Source organism: Parasteatoda tepidariorum, chromosome 5, assembly GCF_982258835.1.
Source record: "Parasteatoda tepidariorum strain Cologne lab strain chromosome 5, Ptep-v5.0, whole genome shotgun sequence".
Classification (NCBI taxonomy): Eukaryota; Metazoa; Arthropoda; class Arachnida; order Araneae; family Theridiidae; genus Parasteatoda; species Parasteatoda tepidariorum.
In genome coordinates this window covers 97029802-97046006 of record NC_141759.1, presented here as the reverse complement: position 1 = coordinate 97046006, position 16205 = coordinate 97029802, and the positions used below count along the sequence as shown (strand labels likewise).

The 16205-nt window shown below is 26.3% G+C and overlaps 1 protein-coding gene across 4 annotated transcripts in view; it reads left to right on the top strand.

The window, feature by feature from the left end:
• The window catches only part of tmod (tropomodulin), a 32070-nt gene extending 16126 nt beyond the window's left edge, over positions 1-15944 (top strand). For 3 of the 4 annotated variants that reach the window (XM_043052547.3, XM_087164583.1, XM_087164584.1), the window contains exons 5-10: positions 2558-2647; positions 5603-5733; positions 5848-5955; positions 8983-9126; positions 10675-10822; positions 13340-15944. In XM_043052547.3, the coding sequence (XP_042908481.1) occupies positions 2558-2647; positions 5603-5733; positions 5848-5955; positions 8983-9126; positions 10675-10822; positions 13340-13371 (653 nt within the window). In that variant the 3' untranslated portion in view covers positions 13372-15944. Of the gene's footprint in view, positions 1-2557; positions 2648-5602; positions 5734-5847; positions 5956-8982; positions 9127-10674; positions 10834-13339 lie in introns of those variants that run through there. The other variant, XM_087164585.1, reaches the window with a different exon arrangement.
• Positions 15945-16205: the final 261 nt, after the last annotated feature.

The window sequence follows — 16205 nt, the reverse complement described above, 5'->3', positions numbered from 1 at the left end:
TTAAAATAAATTTGAATTCAAATAAATGACATGTAATTCGTTAAATCTATTAGAAATGTGCTATAGTATAAAATCTTAAGATAAAATTTCTAAAACTGATATCTCTTTAAAAAGATTAAAATTTCGGCTATAATTAAGTCTATTAAAAATTTAAATAAGTGAATTGCAATGGAAAAACCTGCATAAACAAATAAATTCTAGTAAAACAAATAAATTCGTGATATAAATCAAAAATTGTCAAATAAATTCGTAATACATAAATTCGTGAAAAAAAAAACGCTTTCGACAAAAAACCAAAATAGAGATCTATCGACAAAGACTTCTGCCTAGCTTATGCTCTCCCTGGTTATTTCAGTTTCCGTTTTTAAAAGCGCTATATGTTGAGCCATCTTAGTTAGATTTGGCATGTGACATTTTTAGCTGCAATCATTGGTCTATTTTCTAGCGTTGCCATTCGGGGAGTTGTAATGAGGCTTTTTTTTATCGCCGTGTAAGAGAAATATATATATAGATTCTCAGTAGTTTTAATTTGATAAACCAAGTAGTTTTTCAAGTAATAATTGTCTCTTATGTGAACTGAGGAAAAATATAATTTCCAGCTTTATTTTTTCAATTGGTAATTTTTATTTTCACTAAATATTAGGTATCAATGTTGTCGTTTTTATAATAATAGATTAGTACGCAATTGTATGTCAACACATTATTTATTACCTTAAACTGTCTGGAATTTATTATTAAAGAGCTGCGCTTGCGTAAAATTTACAATCGTGGAAATTCAGCTTTTTTGCCTTTTGGCTAATCTCATGCCTGATATGATCTCCACGACACTTTATTAACATTTGGACACGATTCGGCATGGATTCCACTAATTTTTTACAGTCATTTATAATATTTGTGTCCTTGTACCACACATGAATTAACGCCGTGATTAGCTTCTCCATAGTTGTACAGTCCATATTTAATAGGCGATTCTTGCATATGGCCCAGAGATTCTCAATTGGGTTGATATCCGGAGAGTTCCCTGGCCATTCCAATGTCTCAATTTGATTCTCAGACATGAATTTCTTGACAATTTTGGACGTATGGCAAGGAGCTAAATGCTGTTGAAAAATTCCTGTTCCATCAGGGTATCGTTTCTTCAACTCTGGAACAACTTTTTTACCCAGAATAGTAATGTACTGCTCAGAACGCATCATACCATCAATAGGCTGCAAAGGTCCAACCCCCATTGTAACCGAAACAACCCCAAAACATCTTCTTTAAAAAACACACAAAAAAAAGTTTGTTTCAATTAATTTGCACAAGGGTGTATATAGTGAAAGAATTGAAATTTTTGGGAAAGAATTTATAGTTTTTTTTTTTTTTTTTTTTTTTTTTTAAAGAGAATTGATACTTGATTGGATTGGCTTGCTCAAAATAGAAGGGAAAGAACTGTTGCTAACTTAAACAAATGCCTTGTTTTTAACAACCAATCAGGATCAAGATACCCACACTATGTCACTTGCAGGCATCCCATTCTGGATTTTAATAGTTATAATTCAAAATAAGCTTTTAAAGGCAACATATTAGTAAAAGAAAGGCTTCTCAGTTTCACATTATTACAACTTGTAAACTTTCACTATTATTCTTTTTTTTTTTTTTTTTTTTTTAATCTATGTTTCACAAAATGGATTCACAATGAATGAATGTATTTTCATTAACATCTAATTATCATTATTTTTAAATAACATTACATTTTATAAAAATTTAAAGTAAAGTTTGAAGTAGGCTCTTCTTTTATTCTTAGGCTTACCTTTTGTGGATATTTTAGAATTATTTAATGTTATTTTTCAAGACTGATGTTACTTGAGTATTATATTATGCTAAATTGACCGTTTTCTTTTGGCGCTTCGCATTGTGAAGCCTGTTGTCCAGTCCAGCTGTTGTACCACGTGTAAGCAAAAAATTTGAGTTTCAGATTAAACCCTGTACCAAACTCTAATGAGTTTTACACACTTCGAACAAAATTTCATTCAAATTAGTTCAGTGGTCTTAGAAATAATTTATGTATTCTATCAATTTTTGTAATTGTGAACACCAGTCCCAATTCTTTTACATAGTGTCCAATTTCTTTTACATAAATGTAATAATTGTTTTTTACTTGTTAAAAGTTTTTGCAGATAAGCTTTTAGCCTTATTCAGTGTTTCCATTTTATCTTAATTGTTTTTTTTAATTCAGAAAGGCGTTCTAAAAAGTTGTTACAAAATAGTTAAGTTAATAAAGAAATTGTTAATCTCCTAAAATGCAGTTTCAAAAAAAATTGATAAATTTTTGTAACAATTTTCTGTAATAGCAATTTATACTGTTTTATGACCTTTTTACTCCATTTACCCCTGATCATTAAACTGCTCTATTTCTCACCTATTTTTTTTTTCCTTCTCTATGCTGTAAATTTATATTTTCAAATAAGGGAAATTTACAACAACAAGAAAAAAAATTTGTTTTGTGACCTCTATACTACACTTGCCCCTAATAATTAAACAACCATATTTCTCATTTCTTCTCTTTTTTTAATAGCTATTTTGGGATTGCACAGTATGTTGAATCAAGATCAGTTTCATTCTTCAATCTTGAACAAAGGACAGAAAATTGGTGATCGATTTGAAAGTATGCATTAATCTGTTTTCACATACAAATAAAATGAATAATAATATAAATTACAAGTAATATCTAATTTTATAATAAATTTTATTTGTTTTAAATCTTTAATTAATTTGAATAACACATTGAATTAATGGGTAATTTAAAAATGTACCAGTATTATATATATATATATATATATATATATATATATATATATATATATATATATATATATATATATATATATATATATATATATATACTAGGAGGCTACGCCCCCTGCTCACTAATGCTCGCCAACCCCCGAGAATTGCTACGCAATCCTATGTGGTTCACGCCGTGAACCATGGCTCGCTGCGCTCACTCGCCAATGAACACAATGTTCTAGCACAAAGACATAGTGTATTATCATCAAAGACATAGAATTCTTCTACATAAGTACAATACTGTGTCTTTGATGATAAAATACTATCAATGTTCTTATTGGCTTTTAAAAAGTATATTAGCTATTTAGATTGTACATGGTGAAGAAATCAAAACATTAGCTAAATAAAAAACATATTAGCAAAATAAATTATCAAATATTGCAGTTACTCACCTAAATTCAACTAAATGTACATAATAAATTAGTTAATGCTAGAAATTCTGAAAGTTTTAGAAAAAAATTTTATTATTTAAAAATATAAACCTTAAACCCTAACTTTTCCTTGTGAGATAATAACCCTCGAAAAGTCTTTCATTTTCAGGAACACAAAAATTTGTTTTATCGCCAAATGAAATATTTTTTGGTGATCAGCATTATTGAAATTAACATTTGTGATAAAGTACATAACATTTTAGAACAAAATAAGGATGTTTTACATACAATAAATAAAGATGCATGGCTGTTAGCATTACCCGAGAAGTACCACGTGGAGGTCGCTATGCTGCATTTCTAATCAGGGAGTTTTGATTTTGGCAGTTCCCCTTGCCTACTGCCAATAGAAGTTTCAATTAAATTTTTTCCAAAAAACATTTTTTTCTTCAAAGCTCTAAGAAATTAACACTAAGCATTTAGAATTTCTTTGAAAACACAATTATAGATTTGGCATCTTGGAGCAATTATTAAAGGGTTTTAAATGACTTAACTCTTGACAGGCCAACATAAAGTTGTCCATGACTAAAAACATGTTTAGTCAATACTAAACTGACTTTCTCAAAAGTCTGACGTTGTGACTTATTTATAGTCATGGAGAAGGTGTCAGAAGTGGGATCCCTTCTCCATGTATATTTTTTTGGCCTTATTTCTTCTTAAATTCCACACATTCAGTTAAAAAAAAAATATATACATATTTTTTTTAAATATCATGTTATGTAGGCTGGAGTGGAGCTGGATTAGTGGCCAAGTCTTGGGCTATATGGTTAAGGGTTTTTCATAACCTAGGTACATGCCCAGGGCTTGGAGGAAAGAAAAAAAGTCATGGAGAAGGCCAGCCTAATTAATTCCTAATTGGGTATAATATAGCCTACGTCACAGGTTGTGTTGTTCCTACTAAATTTAACCCATGAACGGCATTTTCTGCTAGCCTAACTTCAAGCCACAAATAAACAAACGAAGTGTTCGATCGTTTAAATAGCTGCTCGCCAAATTTTATTGCATTATAAAGAAAAGTTATTGAAACTAAATACAACTAAATAAACAGCAACAACTAAAACAAATAACAACAACTACTAATAACAATAACTAAATAAACAACAACTAAATTCCATTCGTTTAGCATTGCGTCATATGTTGTTCCTACTAAATCGAAGTAGTTGTGTTTTTTTCATATTATACCCAATTGAGTTTAAATTAAATATTATCATGTTTTTAGGGCATGAATCTGAATTGAACAACCTGTTAATGCTCACTCTGGTTATTGTTTCAGTTTTTAAAAGCGCTATATGTTGAGCCACCTCATGTGACATTTGCCATGTGACATTTTTAGCAGCAATTATTGGTCGATTTTCCAACGTTGCCATTCGGGGAGTTGTAATGAGGCTTTTTTTTGGTGCCGTGTAAGAGAAATATATATATATATATATTTGTGCCGACTTAATATTGCTTTGCAACTTCATAAATTTAGTTTTTTTAATTTCTAATTGCAATATAAATCTACATAATATTTAAAAACTGTCATTTAGTTAATCTGGAACATTAATTTCATAGAAAACTTTATGTATTCTTTTTTTTTTTTTCTTGTTTGTGTGCAAATTAATCATTTACTTGGTGTTATGGAAATGTGCATTAGCTTGTTCTACATTGTAATAAAAACTTGTATCCATAAACATTTTTGTGATGGCTTAGCAACTTTCTCCCGAATTAAATTTATTTATGTTTAATTATGACATCAATACAATTTTCCCTGAACAATATTTTAACAGTATTGCTTAATTAATAATTAACTTTGAATTGATTGTCAATTTTTAGTTTGCAGTAATTTTTTTTTATCTATAGACTTTGTGTTTGCTTGACATGGACATTTCCTCATATAATTAGTTTTCATCATTTTAATTTTCAATTACAATATTAATTAGCAAAAAAACTATACTTGCTATTTAATTAGTCTGACACATAAAACTTGTTTAAAATATTAAATTACAAGCTTGGTTACATAACTAATTTGAGGCAAATATTAAAATTCTTTCCAATTTATAAATGCTTATTAAGTTTATGTTTAGTTACAATTGTTTTTTTATCGCTTGAAACTTTTGTATTTCCTCATTGTTGCATTGTAGTTTTCTTATAAAATTGGACATTTTTGCGTTTGCTCGATCAGTCATTGTTACTTCACAGAGATGTAGTTTCAAATTTTTATAAAAGTCCTCATAAATGATTAATTACATTAGCAATCTGCATGATATTTAAAAAAGTTTTTAATTATTCTCTGAACATTAAGTCTCTAGAAAACTTAAGCCATTTATCCCTTCTTAAATAACTGTATTTTAACTTGTTTTAAGGTATTGTACATGCCACTAAACAAAAAGTGCTGCCACTGGAACCAGACAATGATACTGATGTTGATAAAACTCTTCAACAAGTTATTGATAATGCCTCCTCTTTAAAAACTCTCAACTGGAATAATATAAGAGTAAGTTGGGTTTATTTTGATCAAATTGTGTATATCATTAGTTTTTTTAATTAATTTTTTTTTCTAATTAATTGATAGTTTTAAAAAAGTTTTTTTTTTTAAATTCTTTTTCAGAACATATCCAGGGAAAAAATGAGAAGGCTCTTTGAAGGCTTGAAAACCAATACACACTTGGAGTATTTAAGCTTAGCCAACGTTGATTTATATGATGCTTCTGCTGAAGTAAAATATATATTTTTTAACTTCAACATTTCTATTTTACCTTGTTGTTGATTCATTCATTATTTACAGGGGTGGGGGAAACTCTTCAGTCTTGAGGACTGAAATCAGTCTTGAGAAAAGATCAGTAGGATGAAATACATCCTCCTATTAAATTTATTTCCTTTTACTTTTGTAAATTGAATTTTAAAAGTGAAAATTAAATTTTATTTTTTCCTTTAAAATTTTTTAACTATTTTCTGCCAGATCTATAAATATAGGATTATTCTTTTTTGAAAATTGAATTTATGGAAATAAGACAAAATTTGATGATGATGTAACATATGGATCATTCTTGTATAAAGTTATCTATAAATTTCTGAAAAATTCTGCTAAATAACGCTAGATTGTGTTAATTGGTCAAAAAATAAGTTTAGTCTTGGAAATTGTTTTAAAGTGTCACCCATGTTTTTGTTATGAAATTTATTTATAATATTCTGTTTCATTATATTGGGTCAAAAATTAAAATATATATAACATGTTACAATTTCTTATTAATAGTCATAATAATAAATTATTATATTTACTTAAATCGAGAATGGACATCATAACATAGAAATTTGACTGGCATGTTACACATAAGGAACATCATGATTCAAAATAAATGATTCATGGATTACACTTCACAATTTATATTATGGTTCTACCTATACCATAGCTACTAGTTGTCCCTAATTCTTTTACAAGATTTAGAAATTTACTAAAAATCTTTAAATTTACATAAACAGTTGGTGTTGAAACAATATCTTGATTTCAAACTTACGATAAGTTCATTGTTGAAGTTACTGTTAATATATGGGGTTTTCTTTTCTTCCTTCATTTGCTTAAAAAATCCTTTATATTTATTTTCTGTTTGGTTTTTATTTTGAAATATTAGTTTTCATATTGTGTTTTTCTTATTAAAAAAAACATAGTTTACAATTTTTCGAAGTGATTCATGATATTACGTAATTTACATGTAATATTATTTCAGATAATTAAATTGTTTTGGATTCTAAATTTAATATACATTTGTGTGAAACAATAATCATTTTTTTAGAAACAAATGATATCTATGTGGATTTTATTCTCTATTAATACTAACATCTTATAGCTCATATTGTTGGAATTTCAAAAAGTTTTTTTATCTGTCAGTTATAATAAGTATTGTTGTAACTGAAGACAAAAATATATTAAGCTTAAATATGTTTTTTACTTTTTCAAAATGAAAGGATACAAAAATAATTAGCTTTTTATGAAGAAAAAATAGACATTTAAGAAGACTTTAATGCTTTATACTTTTTGTATTTGTTATAGTTATGGGAAATTTTCAGTTATATAAAGAAAATTTTAATTAAATTATTATTACTTTTTACCATTGTTAGTAACAAATACAGTGAAACCTCTGGAAAAAACACCTCTATTTACAGCCACTTTTGGAAGGCATGGACTTTTTTCTATAGATTTTGTGTGGAAGTAAACTTTTAGGAGATATCATCAAAACCTTTCCAGTGACTGTAAAAACCTCTGAACTAAATGCGAAAAATATGAAAACAAAAAATAAAAACAAAACAAATAGATTAAAATGTATTCAAAATATTGGTGCGAGACTCTTATTCTATGGGCTCTTTTTGATGCTTTATAAATGAATAACTAAAATTAAAATCATTCGTGAAAAATTATGTACTTTCGATAACATTTTGAAGTCAATGGGGGTAACCCCTAAGTATGACAATTTTACTGTGGAACAGAGAGTGGTTGCTCCCGAAAGGTTTCACTGTATTCAAAAATTTTTTAAAAATTTATTTTTAGCTAAATGTCATTCCTTTACAGTTAAAAATGTAGAATAAAAATATACTTTTATTAAAAATTTATTATTTTTAATTTAAAAAATGGAGAGCATTTCTATACTTTTTTTTTAATGAAAACTTTATTTAAATTTGTAATTTTGTCTCCTTTATCTTTAATTAAATGTATTCCTTTCAAAATGTGTGAATGCCTATTGCACTCCAGGTTTCACACTCCTAATGCTCTGACATAGTGAAAAATGAAGAGAAAATGGTAAACTAATGTTCTTCGTTATAATGTGGATGTTAAAAAATCAATTTTCCAGCTTTTTCTGACCCTCCCCATTTATAATTGAATTTATAGTTATTTATTTTTTTTTTTATACTTTTCTAAACTGTTCTGTAATGTAGAGATCAGTTTTTCAGTTAAATGCAAACAATGTCTTTATGTTGATTGTATGTATAATTTTTAATGTTGAGATGCTGGCATCTCAAAAACCTAAAATTTAGAAATCAATTAAAAATGATTTGAAAGCATTTTTATTTTATTGATATATTTTATTACATAAGCACACAAAATCATATTAACTAAGGTTTTATAACTTTTAGAAATTTATCAAGCAAAATTTTCAAAAAATCGAGTAACATGATATTTATTAGTTATATTTTCATCAACAATCGGAACTCATACTGTTACATCTAAGTTGTAATCCATTTCATAATTATATACCATCAACAAAACATGCCTCTATTTATTGCCCAACTGAAGAACACTCTCAACTGAAGAATAAAATTACATATATAAAAGCTTATTTTACTCTTGGAAAGAGATTTGAGTTGTGAATTTCAAGCTATTTTTTCAGTACTTCTTTATACTGATCATTAATATATGATTAAATATGTAAGGACTTGTTTTATTGTTTGAAAGACAATCTGAAATTAACAAAATAAATTTATTAGTTACATTACTCTACAGGTTATGGAATACTATTTCGCTTGCATTTTAATATTTTTTAAAGTTCTACTGACTAAAATATCTAGTTAACTAAAAAATAGCCAATCTGCTATTGTAAAACTAAATGTGCGTTTATGTTAGATCATTATACATTATGTTGCATATTTATTTAATATCTCATTGAATTGTTTCTGAAACTTTTATGTTCTGTTTATCTTTTGAGATATCAGACAAAAAGTATTTTAATGTTGCTATACTTTATTTGTGTAGGTGTTGGTTGAGGCATTAAAACAAAACAAAAACCTAATATCTTTGAATGTGGAATCAAATTATTTATCTGGCAGTATGATTCGTGATCTGCTCGATGCCATATTGACAAATCAGACTGTTTTAGAATTCCGTGCTTCAAACCAGGTGAGTTTTTGTTCAAATATAATTTTTTTTAAATTTTAATTATAAAGGTTTTAGTTGTACCCATAAGCCACAGTTTCTCGATTTACATTTTGACATCAACATGTTCTTTAGTATTATTTCTATAAAGATACATTGCAAATTTCCTGAACTTTTACATGTTTACAGTACATAATACACAGAAATGTTCTATTGCCTGTATGGAAAATATGTTTTTCTCCAAAACAGCTCTTTATAAATTCTCTCATGAAAAATTTGAAAATATGGCTTTATACTGCCCGAAATGCTACTTTCTACTTTTAAATGAATTGTTATTGATTAGTATTCTTGATCAAAAATTTCTCACTGACATACTCTAGGGATGTTAACATATTCAGATAAATATTTGTTTCATAAACTTTAATAATCTTTTCACTTACTCTATCAATTTTTCATTATTTATTTATACAACAGGAATGGTTTATATCTCTGTTTAATTTTATTACTCTGAATACTTAGTATTGTCAATTTTTTAAATCTTGTTTTCCATGCAATATAACTGCATTGGAATTTAATAATAATGTAATAATATGTATTAACTTTAATAATAAATTTAACAATAAATTTAATATATTTCATTCCTTAACATATTATGTAATTTTAATGATATATAAATAATAAATTAATAGTATATAAATAATAAATTAATATATGTAATAATATATATTAATTTATAACTCCTCAATTTTAACTCCTAACTAATAACACTAAATTTAATATTTTTTATAATATTTATATATTACTCCTCAAGGTATTGCACTAAATATCTTATAAACATAATATTAATAATCTATATATAACATATAATTAATAATTTATATTATATAATACATGTAATAAATTTATATTTTATTATATATTATAAAATTTATAATATACTTTTAACTCCTAAGATATCAAATATAATTAACTCCAAGATATTGAACTAAATTTCTTTTTTAGAATCTAATTGCAGTGCTAATTAGAAACATGATAATAATATGATTGTAAAATAGCTACATTAGCATATTTTTTATATACTTTCTGCAACGAAGTGTTGTCTATGATTCTTGATGCAATGTGAGGCAGAAAAAAAGATTAATATTGATATTTGTATAGCTACATTTGTGACATATTATTATAGGCTATTGCAAATATCTCAATATTTTTGCATTGATTAAATGAAAATTCTAAATAATCTAACTTTGGTCTGAAGAGTTCTAGACAAAATGACCAAAACTTTACCAACTCTGTTTTCTTGCAATTCAAGTCTTGTAACAGGAGCCTCAGACAAGCAGACCAACTATGATTTCAAATGCTGATAAATAGTGTAATATTTAAAGCATTTATCAGGTTTACAGATTATTTTTTTATTCAAAACGACCTAGAACTATATTTTTTACTTGAGGAATCCTTTGTTCAAAACTGGTTACTCAATTAAAATAATAGAATTTAATAAGAAATATTTTCTTTTGGAAAAACCACTGCCATTGTTGAAACCTTAGTGCAAATAATTATTATTTTATATTACAGAGCCCGGTTACACTTGGCAATAAAATAGAAATGGAGATCACAAAGCTCATTGAGGAGAACAAGACACTGTTGAGACTTGGATTGTGTTTTGATGTCCCTGACGCTCGAGTTAGAATTACTGATCACCTTCAAAAGAACAATGATCGAAGTAAGTTATAAATGAAAAACCTAATTTATAGGTTTTGTTTCAAAATATATAAAGTTGAACCTCAATCCATCATTCCTTCATCTTTTGTTTTCCCGTATGTATCATCTCGTTTCAATGGTCCCATCGCAAATACTTTCTTTTAATGTTAGTAATGCCAGTTTATATAGTTTATAAAACTAGCAGATTTTTGCAACCCTCAATCAGAAATTCTACCCATATTTATAAAAAAATAATTTTATTTTGGGAAGAAAAACAATAATTCCTAATGCTGATGATAAATAAAAAAGTAAGGATTTGTCAGAGTCTTAATAAAATGCCTCAAGCTTTATGTTTATGTATCTGTTGATAAAAATGTTGAACGTTGTAAAATACGTTCTTGATTCAAAAGAATGGTTACAGTAGCTAAAGAAGTGTGAAGTGATACCCGATGAATGTGGTAAAACTAAACCATAACCTGTGCTCTTTGTAGAAGGCCTTGAAGCTTTTAAAAAAATTAGGAATTTTCTGTATTCACACAAATTTAAAGAAATTTGTTTTTTGTACCAAAATTTTTTTGTTTGCGCTGAGATGCAAAGAGGCTCTTCAAATCAAAATTTTCTAAATAAATTAATGTACTTATTCATCCTTTCTGCACATAAATATTTTTGCAACGAAAACGTAACTTTTCCAGTTTAATTTATTTTTTCACTTATTGCGAAATTACTTATCAATTCCATTGCTTTTTATTACTTTTCATACATTATCAAGTCATATGATATTTTATGTTGACTCACTTTTGTCCTTGTCAATCAGTCCCAATGACAGGTTCCATGTGAAACGATTGTTCAAGGTTCTACTGTATATGTATATATTTTTTTGATACCAATTTAAAAAATCATCTCTGAATTAAATGTGTTTGATTCCCGTTTCTGCATAGAGGTAAAAAAAAATTATGTGGCATTCCCTAATTTGGAGAAATTTCTAATGAAAACTTATTAAACAACTGAATGTGTTAAGCTAATTTCTTCACTCTAAAGATTGTTGCTTGTTTAATGTCAGTGTAATATTTAATTTTATATTTCAATATTACTATGAGAAAAAAATTATGCAAATAGGGAATTCTGTGAGTCACTTTTTTTTCTCTTTGATTAGTTTCTTAATTTTTTCTAGGTTTTATCTTTTTCCAACCCAATTTTGTTATCTGCCTAAGGATGTTGAAAAACTACTACTTAAAAATCTATGATACTATTCAAAACCTACTTTGAATTCTTGAATTGATCAAGATTAAGGTTGAATTCTAGTGATTGAATTTTTCAAAGTGCCTTGATGCTTTTTTGAGCCTTAGGATGATTACTTCCAACCTACATGATCTTACAAAATACACCTTTGGGAAGCACAAAACCCATTATAATATGTTGGTATTGGTATTATAGTGATAGGAACACGAATTCTGACTTCAGTTTTATACAGAATTAGTACATTAGTACAGTATTGAACAGAATTAGTACATTTGTTTTGAACATTTAAAACCTTGTGTTGGCATTGTTCTGCTTTGACACCTGCATTGATCTCTTACCTGAACATAAGTACAGAATGTGATCTACCTTTGAGCATTGCAACATGCTTCTCATCTTAACAATATAAATAATCACCATTAAATTTAATTTTCTTTATGACTGTAAATGGTTCCTTGAGAAGTAAACTTCCCACCCCTGAAATTTAAATGCAAACATAAAACTCAGCAAAATAAAATTGGTTTAATTAAATACTATTATTTAATTGTTAATAAAATATATAAAAAAAACTCTTATAACGGCATATGAAAGCCAAATAAATCAAAAGTAACAAACAAACATACAAAAGAGTTAATGTGGAGTTATTTACTAACTTTTGTAAATTTATATGCTGTATCAAATAAAACTGAAGTTTCATTGTTCAGTTTTCCTAAGTCTTTCATGTTTATAGTTTTTTTTCCAGTAATTCTAATCCTAATTAATTTAAACGTAATGTAACTAACATTACATTATTTCAATACATTAAAAATATTTTTTGAAATATTTATATTTTATAACCTGTCCCTCTATTGGTAAAAAAATTCGATCCTTTTATTAAAAGCTTAAAAATGTATTGTATGTTACTTGATGTTATTGTTATTCAGAAACCACAATTTTCATTTGCTTTCATTAAAAATCTTATTAGAATTTTTTTTTAAATTTAATTTAATAGTTGAAAAAAATTTTGAATTGTAAGATATTCAAATTTTTTACATAATTTTAAAGAAAACAATTTAAAAAAGCAAAATAGAAAGAACAAAATAGGACAAATAGTTCCTTAGAAATCAAATTTTTAGAATATTTGATATTATCTCCTAGAATGTGAAGATCCTATTCATTTGATCAAAGGTATGTAAGATGGCCCGTTTATTTCTTTACACACATAACATAAAGTTTTTTTATCATAATTAAAATACATTGCATATTAAGTTTGTACTTTATCTTGTGCAGATTTTTCTGTTGCTAATTAAAATTTCTATTTTAGTTCGCTTGCGAAGAATCGGAATGGAGCCTTAAGACTGTAATGCAAAACACAGTATATGACAATAATGGAAATCTTTTAGAATTAGAACCCACTCTATAAACAAGCCTGCTTTTATATCCGTTTTTCGTCACTTTAGTGCAGTAGCTTGTCGCCAATGAATTGAAATTTGGTTTTATGAACTCCTGTTTGTGTGTTCCTTCATATATTGTGAATATTTCTATTTTTTGTAAGAATTTGTCTTTCATGAAAAGAAATTTCTTCTGACCTATTATTTCGTCAATCTCAAACATTACTAGGATCCTGAATCTGCGATTCGAATCACCACAAAGTGACTTGAATTTTTATTTGGTGATTCGTATTTTACGATTTGAGTTACTTGATTGGTAATAAAGTTCTGAATCTGTAATCTTTTAATTCAAACCCATGATTAAAATGTTCAAAATCTGTTTGATTTGAATGACCTGAGGGAACGTTTGTTTGATTTAAATCACTTGAGTGATTTATGTCACCCAAGTTTATTTATTGAATTAGTGATTTGAATCACCAAGTGTTGAATAAACTTGTTTACATTTAATTGAATAGATTTGATTTACACTTATATTTTGGATTCAAATCACTAATTACCTTGGATGGTGATTTAAATAACTGATTTTGCCCAACTCTATTACATTTAATGCAAGCTTAAATATTGCATAGATGTGTATATTGAAGATGCGTGTGTTTTTTTTCCCATGTCTTTTTATGTCAATGTTTTACCTGATATATGATTATGTGGGTATGTTGTAATTTAATCTTAATTTTAATCAAATGCTTATTTTAGTATTAATTGCTGGAAAATATAAAACAAAATTTTAGAGTTAGACTCAATTTTTATTTATAACAATTCTTCATTATTTTTTTAGGCATCAATTAAACTTCTGAAATGAGTGATATAATTTAAATTTAATATTTTTAAAATAATTAAGTTGATATTATGTTTTAAAGTACTAATTTTTATATTAAGAACTACCAGTGTATTTTTACATTATTGTAAAATATGGGTAAAGTATTTTATATTTTAAAAAAAGATATGTTGAAATTTAATGAATCGTGCAAGATTTTGCCATATTATTTTTCTTTTATATGTGTATTGAAAAAAAAATGCATTAAGTACCATGCTATGTTAGCATCTATATTTATAAATGAATTCTTCTAATAGTTCTTTTAGGTAGCTTTACTTCAATTTTTTTTCATGAAATATTTATCTGTTTAATGTATTTAGATTTTGCCTGAATTTTGGTGCTAAAAGCTGTACAGTTGTACAATTTTAAGATTTTTTTTTATTAAAATAAGTCTATATAGTTTTCTTTGAGTTAGTTTAATTTTTGATTGTATAAATTTCAGACATTAGTAAAGAATTTCTTTCATGTATTAGCAGTTTATTTATCAATAGGTTCTTTTTTCTTCCAATTTGTCAGTTAAATTCTATATCTAATCGCAATTACTTAAAAAATTTTAGTTTATTATGAATGAAGTTGCACCTATAAACTGTCATATTATAGATGTATGGAAGTAATTGTTCAATTTCTTAATTACAATATTTCAGTGAAAATTCTTGCACTATTTTTGTTTACTTATCACAACTCATCATCTCTTAAAACATTACCGGTGAAATTAAATTATTTTCAGAAAGAAAGCATTTTTTTTCCCTTTTAATTGTGTTTATCATTTTTAAGCCATGACCTTCGAATAAAATGTGCTTCATTTTTACATTTGCTATTTTTTGTTTTTGCATTTCTTTAACAAAAATATTTAGTTTAACTATGAAAGAGCCATTATTTTTGAAAGTGATAAGAAAAAAATCTTGATTTTTCAAAAATTTTTAGTATTCAGATGAAATTTATTGTTTGGAATTTAAAAATATTGGCAAAGGTTAATTAATTTAGGTGATGTTTTTAATACTAAATTATAATTAAACATTAAAATATAATAGTTATAAAATTCATAATAAAGAAAAAACTATTATTTAACTTAAAATGTACTTTCAATAATATTTTGTAAAAAATAAAAACCAGAGGAAAGTTATATCCATGTTTTTAAACAAATTGGCTTTTCTAAAATGAAATATTTGATACAAAAATATAAAAATGATTTTGTTATAGCATTTTTAGCTAAAATTATTTTGATTACTTTAGCAACAAATCCTGCTTTCTTGAATGTATGAATATAAGAAGATATCTATATTTTAGTAAAAATACTTTTTACTATTTTTTTCTTCTTCTAAAAGTGAACTTTTTCCATTTTCAAAAACATAATGGCTCACTTATGTAAATTCTGTAGATCAAAATCAAAGGTCAATACTTAAATGCTTTTTCCTTTGTGAATGTTTACCAGTTTAATCAACTGGCTATGTATAGTTAAATTATGATTGATTGATTGATTGTAACTGACTCCCTGTACATTGATGAGCTGCTGTTTTGTACTCACTGCCAGTCAAACAATTTTTAGCTCTCTAAAAAAAAAACATTATTTCATTTTATATATTCTAAATGTAAGCTTTTCTTTATCAAAAGCAGAATGTATTATATACCTTTTTTGAAGTTAAAATAAAAAGTATTATGATAAATATTATGATTATTTTGTATGAAGTTTTTCTTTGTAGTAAAAAGTTCAGTTAGACAAGCTAAAGGCACCCAACTATCTTTTTTTTAAGACCAATTTATCATCAAAGCTTTATCTCTCCAATATCATTTGAATCATGCTTTTTTCTCTATTACAACTGAATTTGTTGTACTTACAAAAAATATATCTACCTTGTCTCGTCTATACACCTATAGGTCACCTGTTTCCTTTATTTTTTAATGCAACGTCTTGAATTTTGATAATG